Source organism: Penicillium manginii (genome assembly GCF_028828005.1).
Source record: "Penicillium manginii strain IBT 31320 chromosome Unknown utg000005l:1.0-5665137.0:1.0-5668048.0, whole genome shotgun sequence".
NCBI lineage: Eukaryota > Fungi > Ascomycota > Eurotiomycetes > Eurotiales > Aspergillaceae > Penicillium > Penicillium manginii.
In genome coordinates, this window is record NW_026643106.1 from 4,195,445 (window position 1) to 4,209,346 (window position 13,902).

At 52.2% G+C, this 13,902-nt stretch overlaps 7 protein-coding genes across 7 annotated transcripts; 4 read left to right on the top strand and 3 right to left on the bottom strand.

Annotated features, from left to right (window-relative positions):
• Window positions 1–58: 58 nt before the first annotated feature.
• Window positions 59–982, bottom strand: N7533_007901 (mitochondrial inner membrane protease ATP23; the record flags this gene model as incomplete). The annotated part of the gene is made up of 3 exons (XM_057104551.1): window positions 59–334; window positions 390–649; window positions 721–982. The coding sequence occupies 3 exons, from the start codon at window positions 980–982 to the stop codon at window positions 59–61; spliced, it is 798 nt and encodes a 265-aa protein (XP_056959508.1).
• Window positions 983–1,244: 262 nt separating this feature from the next.
• N7533_007902 (glutamate 5-kinase) lies at window positions 1,245–2,883 on the top strand (the record flags this gene model as incomplete). The annotated part of the gene is made up of 5 exons (XM_057104552.1): window positions 1,245–1,284; window positions 1,368–1,555; window positions 1,644–1,754; window positions 1,814–1,909; window positions 1,981–2,883. The coding sequence occupies 5 exons, from the start codon at window positions 1,245–1,247 to the stop codon at window positions 2,881–2,883; spliced, it is 1,338 nt and encodes a 445-aa protein (XP_056959509.1).
• Window positions 2,884–3,243: 360 nt separating this feature from the next.
• N7533_007903 (putative beta-1,6-glucan biosynthesis protein (Knh1)) lies at window positions 3,244–4,375 on the bottom strand (the record flags this gene model as incomplete). Its single annotated transcript, XM_057104553.1, has 4 exons — window positions 3,244–3,312; window positions 3,381–3,978; window positions 4,035–4,135; window positions 4,196–4,375. The coding sequence occupies 4 exons, from the start codon at window positions 4,373–4,375 to the stop codon at window positions 3,244–3,246; spliced, it is 948 nt and encodes a 315-aa protein (XP_056959510.1).
• A 292-nt stretch (window positions 4,376–4,667) lies between these two features.
• N7533_007904 (signal recognition particle receptor subunit beta) lies at window positions 4,668–5,691 on the top strand (the record flags this gene model as incomplete). The annotated part of the gene is made up of 2 exons (XM_057104554.1): window positions 4,668–4,880; window positions 4,951–5,691. 2 exons carry the CDS (start codon window positions 4,668–4,670, stop codon window positions 5,689–5,691), a joined length of 954 nt encoding a protein of 317 aa, XP_056959511.1.
• A 613-nt stretch (window positions 5,692–6,304) lies between these two features.
• On the bottom strand, window positions 6,305–7,977 carry N7533_007905 (cystathionine beta-synthase CYS4; the record flags this gene model as incomplete). Its single annotated transcript, XM_057104555.1, has 4 exons — window positions 6,305–6,892; window positions 6,962–7,506; window positions 7,556–7,674; window positions 7,724–7,977. 4 exons carry the CDS (start codon window positions 7,975–7,977, stop codon window positions 6,305–6,307), a joined length of 1,506 nt encoding a protein of 501 aa, XP_056959512.1.
• Window positions 7,978–9,271: 1,294 nt separating this feature from the next.
• On the top strand, window positions 9,272–10,795 carry N7533_007906 (hydrogen/calcium exchanger domain-containing protein; the record flags this gene model as incomplete). Its single annotated transcript, XM_057104556.1, has 2 exons — window positions 9,272–10,095; window positions 10,204–10,795. 2 exons carry the CDS (start codon window positions 9,272–9,274, stop codon window positions 10,793–10,795), a joined length of 1,416 nt encoding a protein of 471 aa, XP_056959513.1.
• An 805-nt stretch (window positions 10,796–11,600) lies between these two features.
• On the top strand, window positions 11,601–13,409 carry N7533_007907 (uncharacterized protein; the record flags this gene model as incomplete). The annotated part of the gene is made up of 4 exons (XM_057104557.1): window positions 11,601–11,776; window positions 11,840–12,119; window positions 12,232–12,720; window positions 12,780–13,409. 4 exons carry the CDS (start codon window positions 11,601–11,603, stop codon window positions 13,407–13,409), a joined length of 1,575 nt encoding a protein of 524 aa, XP_056959514.1.
• Between the last annotated feature and the right edge of the window lie 493 nt (window positions 13,410–13,902).

Genomic DNA, 13,902 nt, shown 5'->3' on the forward strand with positions numbered 1-13,902 from the left:
ACGCGGTGTAAGTAGTAGTAATATAAGAAGCAAGGGCGCAATGCGATGCGGTCCGGTATCATCTGTAAATTTCATCAAAGGGCCTCGTGTCTCGGAAGCAGCTGTTCCAAACTTCATTCACGACTTGGGTTGCATGCGCCTCGTCTCTGCAGGTTGGTCGAGCTCGCACGGAGAGAATCGCTCTCCTGCGAACACACTCTTGGTGCTGTTGGGTCAATTTCCATTGCCCTCGTCGAAAGAACTCTCGTGACCATCTACACTCGCCGCTGAGTGAACTCGCCCGAATCTGCGCGAATTGGGGGGAACGAATTAGTTGGTTCTCGGACGGTTGCAACTTCAATTGCAAATGCAATTGCAATTGCCCTTTTAAAGGGAGTGGTCAGACATACCTCTGTACAAGCGGCATGTCGCAGATTATTAGACCAGTCGACCTTAAACCGCAGATGATCATACGCGTGAACCATCTCGTGAGCCATGGTATCTTCCAAATGGCCCTGGTCCTTCATCTCATTGGCGCAGATCAGGATGCCGTATTCCGGGTCGAAACCGCCGCCCTTGCGGTCTGTGCAGCGCCGGCAGTAGATATTATGGTTGTGGAGGTCGCCTCCCAGTTGCTTGATGTTATCGCTCAGGTAACGGATGACAGGGCCTGTGGGTGAGCATTGTTAGTCGAAGCTCCGAGTAGGGCACAATTGTCGTGGGGATCGGAAGCAGGCATACTATATTGAAGGAGGAATTCCTTTTGTTCATCACAGCGTTTGCAGTCGGCCTCTTCGTTGCGGATATCGCGCGTAAGACGGAACTGCTCGATGCCGTCCGGTGACATCTTCCCCGTTAGGATGGAGTAGATGTTCTTGAACTGGGTCCATGTATCATCGCCCGAGACAAAGCCGTTATCCGGCTTATCCGGCTTATCCTTGCCATTGCTAGGTGAAGGCGCAGCCGCACCTGAGGCTGAGGCAGAGGACTGAGAATCGGACATGTTGAATCGCAAGCTGTAAGAAGCACGCCCGCGCCGCCCGCCGGAGAAGGAAGAATGCTGATGGGCGGAGATTCCCGGCAGAACTCGCGGAGATTGCTCCGATACGGAGGGCAGAAGAAGGTAGAGTCAGAACTTGACATTGACATTCTCGCAGTCAGACGACAGAGGAGGGTTACTGGACCGTTTTCATTCTTGATTTCTGGTTTTTATCGTGGCACACAGGCATTATTTTGTTGCTACAAATTGATCCGGCCTGTACAAAATGGCGGCCGCTTCGGGGCTGACGATTGTGATCAAACTCGGTGCGGGGATACACATTCAACCCGCCAATGCGTTGCGGTAAACTGCAAACCAGAACGAATTAACTAACAACGCTGTGTTCTAGGGACAAGTTCGATTGTCGACGAGAAGACACATGAGCCTATTCTCTCCATTTTGACATTGATTGTCGAAACGGTAGCTAAGCTGCGCAGAGATGGGCATAGAGTTGTGCTCGTTTCCTCTGGCGCGGTGGGGGTTGGTTTGCGGAGGATGGACGTGGATGAAAGACCCAAATATCTACCCCGAATACAGGTGAGCAACGTCCAATCTCTCAATAGAAACCCCTATAGAGCTGGAACTGGGTCTCTGAAGAACGACACTAACTTGAATTACTACTTAGGCCCTCGCTGCTGTCGGCCAGTGTCGACTGATGAGCCTGTGGGATAACCTCTTTTCTCACCTCAATGTTCCGGTGGCTCAAATTCTTTTGACGAGAAACGACATTGCAGATGTATCTATATCTCTCTCGAAATTCCGGCCTTCATTGTTCACACCAACTAACCTCTCCAGAAAACTCAATATTTCAACGCGCAAAATACCTTCGAGCAACTGTTCGACATGGGTGTGATCCCCATTGTCAACGAGAATGACACTTTAGCTGTTTCTGTAAGAAACTCCACCCCTCCAAATCACCAGCAGAAACCTAGTCTAACTTGACATCCCGCGGGGTCCTTAAGGAAATCAAATTTGGCGATAATGATACCCTCTCAGCTATTGCTGCGGCCACAGTCAAGGCCGATTACCTATTCCTAATGACCGACGTTGACTGTCTCTACACCGCGAATCCGCGCACAAATCCAGACGCCGAGCCCATCGAAGTCGTCTCCGACATCTCATCTCTGGAGGCCGACGTCTCATCAGCCGGATCCTCCCTCGGAACCGGAGGCATGAGCACCAAAATCGTCGCCGCGAAGCTGGGAACAAGCGCCGGCGTAACGACAGTCATAACGAAAAGCTCCAAACCCGGAAACGTCCACGACATCGTGAACTATCTCCAAGCCCTCCAAGCGAAATCGGCCTCAAACGGCAGCGACTCTGGCGCCGAGATAGAAATCCCCGCCGCACCACTCCACACCCGCTTCCTGCCCTCCGAAACCCCAATCCAATCCCGAACATTCTGGCTCCTGCACGGCCTCCAACCGCACGGCACAATCTACATCGACCCGGGCGCCCACGACGCCCTCCTCCTAAAGAAAGCCAGCCTCCTCCCAGCCGGGGTACTAGCAGTAGAAGGCCACTTCGGCGCCCACGAAGCAGTCCGCCTCGTCGTCGCCGAAAGACCGGACCCCGACGCGCTGAATGGCGACTTCCTGCACCACAGCGCAGAGCCGAAGGAAGTTGGGCGCGCGCTGGTGAATTACGGCAGTTTTGAAATCGATCATATTAAGGGTCGGCGCAGCTCGCAGATTAACGACCTGCTCGGATATTCGGATAGCGATTATGTTGCTCTTCATGAGAATATCTCGTTTCACCCGGAGGATCGGCATAATCATCGGCCCACGACGCCGGTTATGACGCCGGCGCTTGAGGAGTGGAAGTCGCCTAAGTCGTCTAAGTCGCCGACGCCGATGTCGCCTTGATGGGATGGTCTACACTACCTTACGCTATTGTCGGCATGTATCACGAAACGAATGATGATTCTGGACATGACGAAGCTGGAACTTGTATATAGGCATCGATGGCCTGGTTTTTCATCAATAATGGTCCATTTGGAGTATAGCCTGGAGAGCATAAAGGAGCGGTGGTGGGTGGGGATGTGTTATGTTGCATTTACGTCTTGAGATACCAGTCCTTGTGGACGTATGAAATATCCGCTAGCATATATTGAGCTCAACCTCAATCAAAAGCAGTATATAGAAAACATGGAAAAAAAATACGAGACAGAAGCAGACGCAGAAGCAACGCTGAGAAAGTGATGCACTACCTTAATAGCGATATTCCTAGTCCTGCCACCGTTCCAGCCATCGCTGCATTCTCTTATCCATCGTCGGCGCAGCGGCTGGTGCAGCCTGAAAAAAAAGAACAATCGTATTAGCATACTTTGTTTCTCAGTATAATGTCGGGGCGGGCAACAAACCGTATTCTCGATACTATGCGTAGTAAACGTCAAATACGCCGTATCAGTCCACTGCACCGTCGGCGCAGGAAGATACGTCGTAGCCTTGACAAAGGGGAAAGGCGGGTACTGGGGCGTGGGCGATTTATCCAGGATAGTCGTGCCGGCCATCTTGGGCATGGGCGCATACTTTGTCAGACCTGTTTGTTCGCCGTAGGGGATCGTGTGCGGGTCTACAGCGGCTACGACAGCCGCTGGCGCTGCCGCCGCCGCAGCAACACCGAGTCGTTTCCTTAGCTCGAAGCGTTCTGGATCGAGCTCGGATGAGGTTTGTGTTGGGAATTGCAGGGCTGGGGTTGGCTGGTCGATATCGAGAGCAGCACTGTCGCTGGCGCTGTTTAGGATAGACCCGTTGTAGATTGGGGTTTCTGGGGATCCGGCGAGAAGCTGGGTGTCGCCGTCGACTAGACCTAATGGGAGCGGGATCGGGATAGGTTGCATGGACTTGACGGCGTCGGATATCTTGGTCGAGAAGGAGCCTTTCATGTTGGTGAGGGTGAAGTGGGATGTGAATCCGGACCACTTTTCTTTGGGGTCTGAAGGAACGACTTTGAGGAAGCTGTGCAACTGATATTAGCAAGGTATTCTTTGCAAAGTGATGGGTGTTGTTCGTACTATGCATTGGGCTCGTTTCCTCCGACATTACGGTCGACTTTGAATGAGAGCAGGTCACCGGGGACAACGGCGCCGTCGTTGATCACTCGTTCCAGCGATTCCTATGGTTATAGATGGTTAGCGTCTTGGTTGTATAATATATTTCGAGATGGTGTACTCACATAGGAACCCGTAGACTCATCACCAGCACAGAGAAAGAAGTCATAACGGCCAGCTGTCTGCCCATCAAAAGCCCACATCAAACTCACAACATCCTCACCATCAAAGGATAAGCCACTGAGAGTCTGGGCCGGCGCAAGTCCTAAGAAGGCGAACAGAGCAGACAACCGAATCAACCGCATACTGTATATCAAACTGTCAAGACTCGAGAGAAAGAGAAGAAGAGAGGACAGCAAAGCGGATCATAGCAAAGCAATGCGGACCAAGGGTATCACCCCTTGGTCGCGAGTAAGTGTGGTATGTATCCCTCATTCCTGACAGAGGGAGAGAAGGTACTCCTAGAGGGTGTAAATGGGGTGATGTGCAGCGCTAAGATAAGAACAGGCCCGTGCTATCAGCACTGATTAAGTAGATTTCCGGAAGCTCAACTCTCCTTTACCCGCTCCCAATCCCCGAAATCAGGCCACACCCACCATGTCGACTCAGGCGAGCTGGACCTCGTTAACAGGAATCCTAACCTTCCTATTCGAAGGCAGTCTAAGCGCCATAGCCGTCGCAATCCTCATCACCTTCGGCGTACCCATCTTGCTACACATCTTCTTCTTCCGCACTGTGGCGTCACCGCCATCAAGTAACTTCCTCCTCCTCGGACCAAGCGGTGCGGGCAAGACAGCTTTCACGACTCTAGTACGTACCAACCAACATTCCTCACTTCGATCCGTATCCGTATCCAGTACACTATACTAATACCACACAGCTGGAATCAAAATCATCGACCAGCGCCAAAAAGACCCAAACACACACATCCCAAACATCAACCCTAATAACCGTCAGCCTCCCACCCACCGTCCCCACAGCCAGCAACCGCTACCGATCAATCAACGACCCCAGCCTAAAAGAAGCGTCCAAAAACCCCGTCCGCTACCGTCTAAAGGACACACCGGGCCATGGCAAGCTCCGCGAATCGCAAGGCCTCGCCGAGCTAGTCTCCATGTCCGCCAGCAAGGATATCAAGACCAAGATCCGCGGTGTGGTCTTCATGGTTGACACGGCTGCACTGACGGACGAGGCGACCCTCCGCGACAGCGCGAGTTACCTGCACGACGTGCTGCTCGTGCTGCAGCAGCGCGCGCTGGGGAAGGGCAAGTCGTCTACGAAGCGCGATGCGGAGATCCCTGTGCTTATTGCGGGGAATAAGCAAGATTTGTTTACTGCTTTGCCGGCGGGGTCGGTGCGGGAGAGGCTTGAGGGGGAGATTGAGCGCATTAGGAAGAGTAAGAGTAAGGGGTTGATGGATGCTAGTGCTGATGGTGGGGATGCAGAGGAGGAGGAGGAGGTGCTGGGTGATGATGATGGGAAGGGGGTGTTTAGTTTCAAGTTGCTTGAGCAGGTTGGCATTAAGGTTGATGTTGTTGGGGGTGCGGTTAAGGGGGATGCTGAGGAGGAGGTTGGGTCTGGGGTTAGGAGGTGGGAGGAGTGGATTGGTATGTGTCTTTGAGGAATAGAGGACTGCCAGTGCTGTTGGTGTTGGATGTATGATGGGGGAATGAGACTCCGGGTCTCGATAACTTAAACAAAAGTTCAAGTTGTGTTGTTTCGTCGCTGTTGGCGAGCCTACTAGCTTCTTGTTATATATTGGGATTATATAGCTGTACATCTCTCTCTTCACTCAAAATGATATCAGAATTAACTTGAAAATACCAGGATCATATGGCAACTCAAAAAATGGATTAGGCGGAGATTATCAATTCAGCAAGACTAGTAGTGAAGTAGCCATAGAAACTACTAGAAGGATCACCGAATTCCGAGTCAAATATTCAATCTTCAGATATTGCCCTTAGCCACTGGCAGTGGGCCGGGTCTATGAATAATTATTTGTAGGTACGAAACCATGGTATCGCACAATCTATCCTCAATTCCCAGTGTTGAAACCGATCGGAGCCCCGAAAGGCAAAAACGCCAGATCCCAAAAGGATCCAAAAAATCAGTTTAAACAGAAAACAAAACGAAAAACTCATCAATTAGCAGGAAATGTTGAAACTCCGCCCCAAAAAGCAGCAACTGGGCTGCTCCATATGCAGATCATTCAGAAACGTCGTATCATGTTTATCTTAAGCACTGGTGCCGTTGCCGTTGGCCTTGCCCTGGTGCAACAACCAAGAAAGAAGATCCACCTTGGTGACAATCGCCAACGGCTTAAGCGAACCACCCTCGCCCTTCTCAGTGACGACCGCAGCAGAGTTCCACTCGAAGAAACGGTTCAGCACGTTCAGCGGTGTGTCCATGGTGATTTCCATGAATTGGCGGCGCTTTTGCAGGCCTGTCGCTTCACGGGGGTCCGTCACGACCTCGGGGATCTTGGAGAAGTCGAACATGACGTCGGAAACGGGGCTCTTGGCCGAGGCGCGGCCGTGTGTCAGTCGGCTGAGGACGTTACCCAGAGTCACCAGGCCGACGAGCTTACGGCCCGAGGGGGCGAGGACAGGGAGTTGGTCGAAGCCCTTCTCGCGCATGATTTCGATGGCGGCTTCACAGGGGAAGTTGGCTGTCACGGTGGTGATGGGTTTCAGGCGGAGGGCGCTGACCTTGGCGTTGGAGAGGGGGTCCTTGGATCCGGTGGGTTTCTGGGCCTCGGTGACGGTGTCGGAGAGGGGGGCGGTTAGGAGGTCGTTGGCTGCGAGCCAGTCGTCGTCGGCGAACTAGAGGGGTGGTTAGTATAAAAAGACGGGAGAAGGTAGATTCAAGTAGATTTGATGGATAGATCGTACCTTGGTGAGGTAGCTGCGAATGCTATCAGGCAGGACAACCACCACAACATCATCCTTGGCAAACTTGCGCTCCTCATTGGCCTTGACCAGGGCGGCAATGGCACTTCCACTGCTACCACCAACAAGAAGACCCTCCTCGGCAATCAAACGGCGGGAATATTGGAAGGACTCCTTATCAGCAGTCTTGTACCACCGATCAACGATCTTCTGGTCCAGCACATCGGGAATGAAATCATAACCGATACCCTCAACCTTGTACGGCTCATTTTCATGGGCATCGTTCAGGGTGGTCGGGAGAGCGAGAATTGAACCAAGGGGATCAGCGGCGATCACATCGACATTAGGGTTGTGCTTCTTGAGACCGCGAGCAATACCGGTGATGGTGCCACCGGTTCCGGCGCCGGCAACAACAGCATTGACAGCGCCGTTGGTCTGGGCCCAGATCTCCTCGGCGGTGCCGAATTCGTGGGCGTTGGGGTTGTTCTCGTTGCAGTATTGATCGAGGATGTGAGCATTTGGGAGTTCCTTCTGCAGACGCTGCGCGACTCCGATGTGAGATTCGGGGGGAGTCGAAGGCGGCTTCGTTGGGGGTACGGATGATGGTTGCATTCAGAGCCTTCAGGACGGAGACTTTCTCGGCGGACATTTTCTCGGGGAGGGTGATGATGGTCTTGTAGCCCTTGACAGCACCGACCAGAGCAAGACCGATACCACTATCCTAGTTAGCGGGGTCCAATACAATAGAGGACAGAGGAAACGAACGTGTTGCCACTGGTGGGCTCAATCAGAGTATCACCGGGCTTGATGCGGCCGGACTTTTCAGCCTCCTCGATCATGCGCAAGGCAATACGGTCCTTGACACTGCCTCCAGCATTGAAGTATTCCAATTTGGCGTAGACGGTGGCATCAATTCCCAAGCTGCGGGGCAGTCGGTTCAGTCGGACTAGAGGGGTGTTGCCGATCTGTTGAGTGATAGTGTCCAACGCCACTGGCGGGTTGGGCTTGGTGGAAGCCATTGTGATAGACAAGACTCAGACTCGTGTCCAAGAGATAAGATGAGAATACAGCAAAGCAAAAAACAAGAAAGTGGGTGAATGTATGAATGTACTACAAAGTACAAAAGTAGAGTTAAGAAGAATTCGCCATTTTTTTGGCCGGACAGGTGATCACCGATAATAGCCGCATGCAAGAGCTTAGGTAATTGGTCCATTTTTGGACACTGGACCCATGGGTTGGACCCGCAACCAGGGCATCACTCCTATAGAAAACATTCAAAACTCCGACCTCTCGCCGATTACTCCTTCATTTCGGAGAACAATCTGGCTCTGACAAGTCAACACACCACAGAGTTTATATACACACCCCTACCATCCCATCCCATCCAATTCCCTGAGGATACTATGCTCCACTGCAGATCATCTCACTATGCCCCAGGCGGTCATTCATGGTATTGACACCGGATCTGACCGAACACTCCTAAACTAGAACAAGGATGCTTCTGCAAGAACAAGCATTGCAGCAGAACAAGCATTGCAAAAGCATTGTGCAGAATAAACCTCAATCCTACTGACAGCTGGTTTAACTTTGATAGTTTGTTTTTCTCGCGTCGATCGCGCTCTGGACCAGAGGCCATTCTGCAGCAGCCAAGTGTGGCTGTGCCCGGATGCCATTCCCCACTGAGCGCGATTTGGCTTGGTCGCATCCCCTGACTACTTGGAAATCGGAGATGACCTGACGTGAGGCGGAGCGGAGTGAGGCCTTTGCCCAAGGACATGTTCAGATGTCGTCTCCATGTGTGCCAGCAAAGCTTCCCGGATGGCAAGGGTTGTCCCCAGCCAGTCCCAGGGCAAACTATATGCCCAACCACCGTCATCCACACTGAGAAACCCCACTGCATGAGAAATTCACAGCCGATCTGCGATACAATGTATCATGGATCGTGGCCGCCAAGCCCTTGCCGGCTCATCACTGCGCTTTGCTCAGAGTTTCATTGGTTGTGTGGAAAAGCCAGCGCCAACGCAGCCCCAGGGTGGAGTGGAAAGGTCGTGTTTTTTTATTTCCTTCCCCGTCTGTATACAAAATCGAATCCCCAGCCTTTGCTTTTTTTCTCTTCGCCCCTCTGTGCGACTCTTCGTGCGTTCCGCAAGCGTTCCTCGTGCATCTCTCTTCTTCGATCCAATTTCAATCAAAAAATACCCCTTGGCATCTTCTGCAGCTGGTCTGCCAAGCATCGCATCCCTGATTGTTTCGTCTCTCCTCTTCCTTCTTATTTCGTTTAATCGTCATCCCATCGCATCGCCTACCGCGTCGATGGGCTCCATCAGATCGTATGCCTCCCAAATCGGGGCTGTCTCAACCAGAGACGATATCCATCCTCAACCGCAGGAAAAAGGCACAAATGGACAAGGACAGAGCTCGGTCCTACCGACCCTCGAAAAGGACCATCCCGCCCGCTATGTATTGGGCATCTTCCGCGTGAAGAGCGCAGGAGAGAGCGGCCGGACTGGAGTTCACCCAATCCACTTCCTCCTCGTCTGCTTCAAGAGCATCTGCACCGTATCCATGGTCGTCAATATCCTCTGGCCCTTCGTCCCCGCCGCGATCGTAATGCACTTCGCGCGCCCCGACCTGCACGTCTGGGTATTCGCGTTGAACTATATCGCCATGGTCCCCTCTGCAAACCTGCTCGGCTTCGCGGGCGGAGAACTAGCCAAGAAGTTACCCAAAGTATTCGGCGTCCTGTTAGAGACGACGCTTGGCTCTGTCGTCGAACTGGTCCTCTTCATGGTGCTGCTGCATAATGATACCAGTAATGAACCCAATAGCGAACATAGCTTGATTCCCGTCATCCAAGCCGCGATCCTCGGCTCCATTCTCGCCAATTTGCTGCTCTGCCTGGGTATGTGTTTCTTTGTTGGCGGGTTGAAGCGCAGCGAGCAGGTCTTTCATGAGGCTGTTAGTGAGGTTGGGACGGGATTGTTGCTGGTAGCGGGCTTCGGTCTTTTGATCCCGAGTGCGTTCTACTCTGCACTGAAGGGTGCTGTGAATCCGAAATTCACGCTGCAAGAGCTGGATGACTCGGTCACTACTATCAGTCGTGCCACTTCGGTGATTCTTCTAATGGCGTTTTTCGGGTGAGTTAAACTTGAGTTTCCAAAGTGCCGTGCCGGGCTGGCTTGGCCAGGGCAGACTGAATGATCCTCCTATCCAATATGCTTGCTAACATACGTGGAATCTATCAGGTACCTCGTCTTCAACCTACACAGCCACAACTCCATCTTCGACGACGTCTTAGAAATGGACGAGCGACAAGACGAAGACCGAGACGAAGAAAGCCAGCGCGCAAAACTCACCTTCATCGAATGTCTCATTGCCATCGCCATCTCCCTTACATGCGTCTGCATGTCCGCCGTGTTCCTGGTCCAGGAAATTGAGCACATCGTTGCCCTCGGTGTCTCGGATAACTTCATGGGATTGATTCTAGTCCCCCTCGTCGAGAAGGCCGCCGAGCATTTAACCGCCGTCGACGAAGCCTGGGATAACCAGATCAATTTTGCGCTGTTCCACTGTCTCGGCCCTTCGATCCATACTGCCCTGTTGAATGCGCCTCTTGCTGTCATTGTGGGCTGGGGCCTCGATAAGAACATGACCCTCAACTTCGAAATCTTCATGGTTGTCTTGCTCGTGCTGTCGATCTTGGTCGTTGGCAACTTCCTGCGTGATGGGAAGTCGAATTACCTAGAGGGAATGCTTTGCGTGCTGGTATACTTTATTATCGCCGTTACTTCTTGGTATTATCCTAAAGTTGATGTGGCGGCGACGAACCAGGCTTGACCTCGACCTCGACCTCGACCTTGGGCGATATTGATAGTGATATTCTGGACTGCCCCAAGGTGGACTGGACTAGATTATTGTAATTTACCTCTTTCATAAAAAAATACATTCTGAATACGATCATTGAGGATACCAGTATCTCGTCTCATGCTGCTCTGCCGAACACCCAAGAACCTTCTCCATTGTAGAGTAGACATCAAATACTGGGCAATCCATCGGTTTAAATTCGGAAAAGAGTCCATCCTGTCACGTAGCTCCGAATGGTCTAGGGGCCTTGGCCCTAACCGTTTTGGGGGAAGAGTGGTTAGGTTGATTAGTGAAACACTAGTAGTCTTGAACCACCTTTTTGCTGTTCTTGTTTTTTATCCAGGTCAGAATATCGATTTCAGTACTCGGCATTGTTTTTGCCCTTTCTTTTTTTGTTTGCTGTTTGTTGTTTGCTCTTGTCCCTTTGGTGAATCGTGCCTTGTATGTTATTAAATCACGTGATCTATACTATTGATTCCCAAAAGGGGAAATTTGTATACATCGGTCATATGCACGTGATCATGGACACTCTGTACCTAGCACACCGCAAAGTTAGCAACCCTTAAAGACAAAATGTTCAAAGGCGATATCACATGACCCTGGGCACGACTCGACCTCGTGGTTATTCTGGGTGATAGGAGCTGTCGTTGGTCTGAGCTGGGCTGGGGCAGCTGTCGCGGGACCTTTAGGGAGCTCCGCTCCAACTGATAACATCGTCCCATTTCCCGACCCTCACCCGATCTCCGGCTCCGACCCCGCGAGTCGACCAGCACCAAAGATGGAAAACCACCTCGCCGACACCGTGCATTCCCACTTCAAGGAGCGGGACTTACCCGTGAAGCGCGATGCAATTATTTCAGCCCTGGAAGACCACGCCACAGGCAAGGAGAATGCGCAATGGGTGTCAAAACATCTGCACCCTGATACCCTGCTCTCGCGAGAAGAGCTAGCTTTGTGAGAATATCGCCGCACACTTCGCTTCGCTTCTGAATCAAGGACTGATAAGTGCGTGTGTAGGTACAACAAACTCTCGCAGACGGGCAATCTACATCCCATATTACGTGAACCGGACCTCGATGCGACGCGACCGTTTTTGGAAACGGATATTCGGGCGGCGATTCAGTCGCTCCAGAGCTCGACGGCTACGGTTCAGAAACAATCAGATACGCTTTCGAGACAATGTGACCTCCTCAGAAAGCAGCTTCGTCAACAGCAGAGGTTGGATGATGACCGGGCGAAGGATATCGCGCGGCTAAGGAAGAAGCATGAGGCTGGGAGGCAGAATACAACAATCGCGGTGCGTGCGCATTATACCGTATACCAACGGTTTGCGGGGACTTTCACGAAGGCTTCCGCGGAGACTAGGCTACCTACAAGAGCTGTGCAAATGCTAAGGGTTTATTTTACAGGCCAATGAACTTTCCGACAATCTTGAAGCGGGCTTTAGGAGCGCGACAGAGTCGGCGGGTGCTGAGAATAGGAGGATTCTCTCCACGCTATCCACTCAGCTGAAGCAGGACGATAAGAGCCTCAATCACTTGGAGAATCTCATGTCGAGCATCAAGTTTAATAGCAATGATGCGGATACGGTTAAGCGGACGGCTCAGCTCAGTTCGGTTCTTGCGGACTATGTGGCTGAGGAGATCCACGATCGATTGGATAGATTGTACCTTGAGGAAATCGAAGCCGGAGAGTCTGCGTCTGCGTCCGCGATAAACCAGCCTTCGATTGAAGCAGAGACAGTCCTGGCCTTGGAAGAGGAACTCGGATCCTTGTTCCCAGAGATCGAGGTCTTGGCGGAGATGTCGACGCGTCAGGAATTCCAGGAGCCGATCCTCCGGGAGATCCAGAATGAACACAGTCAACTTCGAGTTGTGTCGCATCAAAAATTGGAAAGGGTGCGTGCTTTTTGAAATGCATAATTCAGTTGATATGGCATGCAGCTAACCTTGCACAGGTCCTCGATAGTATGGTCGACATGACATTGTCCAAACAAGACTTAATCAAACAGCTCAAGGACCGGGGCTCAGCAAATGAAGTCCTAGAACAACTAGCCAACTTATACCAGGCAGAAACCTCCATCCCACTCGTGCCCCAGCCCTCATCTCGACGCGAGTCATTAAGACGGCGCTCGCTACAACCAGGCATGATTCTCTCCGCTGCGCGTAACCCGGGCTCCTCTATACCTGATCAACCACAACCAGTATTGGAAAGCCTCCTCCGACGCGTCGGGCTATCGCCAGAATCGGTCCTTCGTCCGCGGGCAGACAATGAGGGTGGCAGTGCTCAAGGAATGCACGAGAAGCGAATTCAAATGGCAGAGACATTGCGGAGTCTGGGCACTGCGGTGAACTCTCCACTTGTGGGACAATTGGCAGTCTCTGACCACGCGATGCGGCTCTTGACTTCGTCATTGCATGCGAATTCCAAGTTTGAGACCTCGCTGCCGGATCCCGGGCAATCGGATGCGCTCGAGGCTTTGGAGAGCGATCTTGCTGAGCTCCAGAAGGGCGTCAAGGGGATTGATTTGGAGGTTTTGCACCAACGGGATAAATCTCGGGCGAGACTGTTGGAGAAATGGGGTTAGGTCAGTTGCGCATGAAGGCATACATGCATGACGGTCCGGTCCATAGGACCCGCTGCGCTACTAGAGGATGGTGTGCAGCCTGCGCCCTGAGAAATCAATCAATATTGTTTTCAATTTGGAGCCTGGATTAGAGGCGAGAAAACCAACGCCAAGAACTGTTGGTTTTTGCAAGAACTTGTTGTTGCGTCTCCGCCAGTAGTTTCTCATGCGCGCAATCGCCCCCAAATTTCCCAACTCAGCCACAGTTATGATTCGACGACGGGGTGTGGCTGGGCGCAGTGTTGCGCCACCTGTGCCATAACATCATTTATCGCTCTCGTGGAATCCGTCAATCTCCGTTTTCCCGATTTGCGATCCATGGCGTCGAAGGATGCCGAGAATAAATGATGATGATTTGCAGGTGGGTCGGCCGCTCCCGCAGTTCCTGCAGAGCAGAGCCGCGCCCGCACGTGAGGAATCACATACGGACTACCACTCCAGTTTCTTCTCCTCA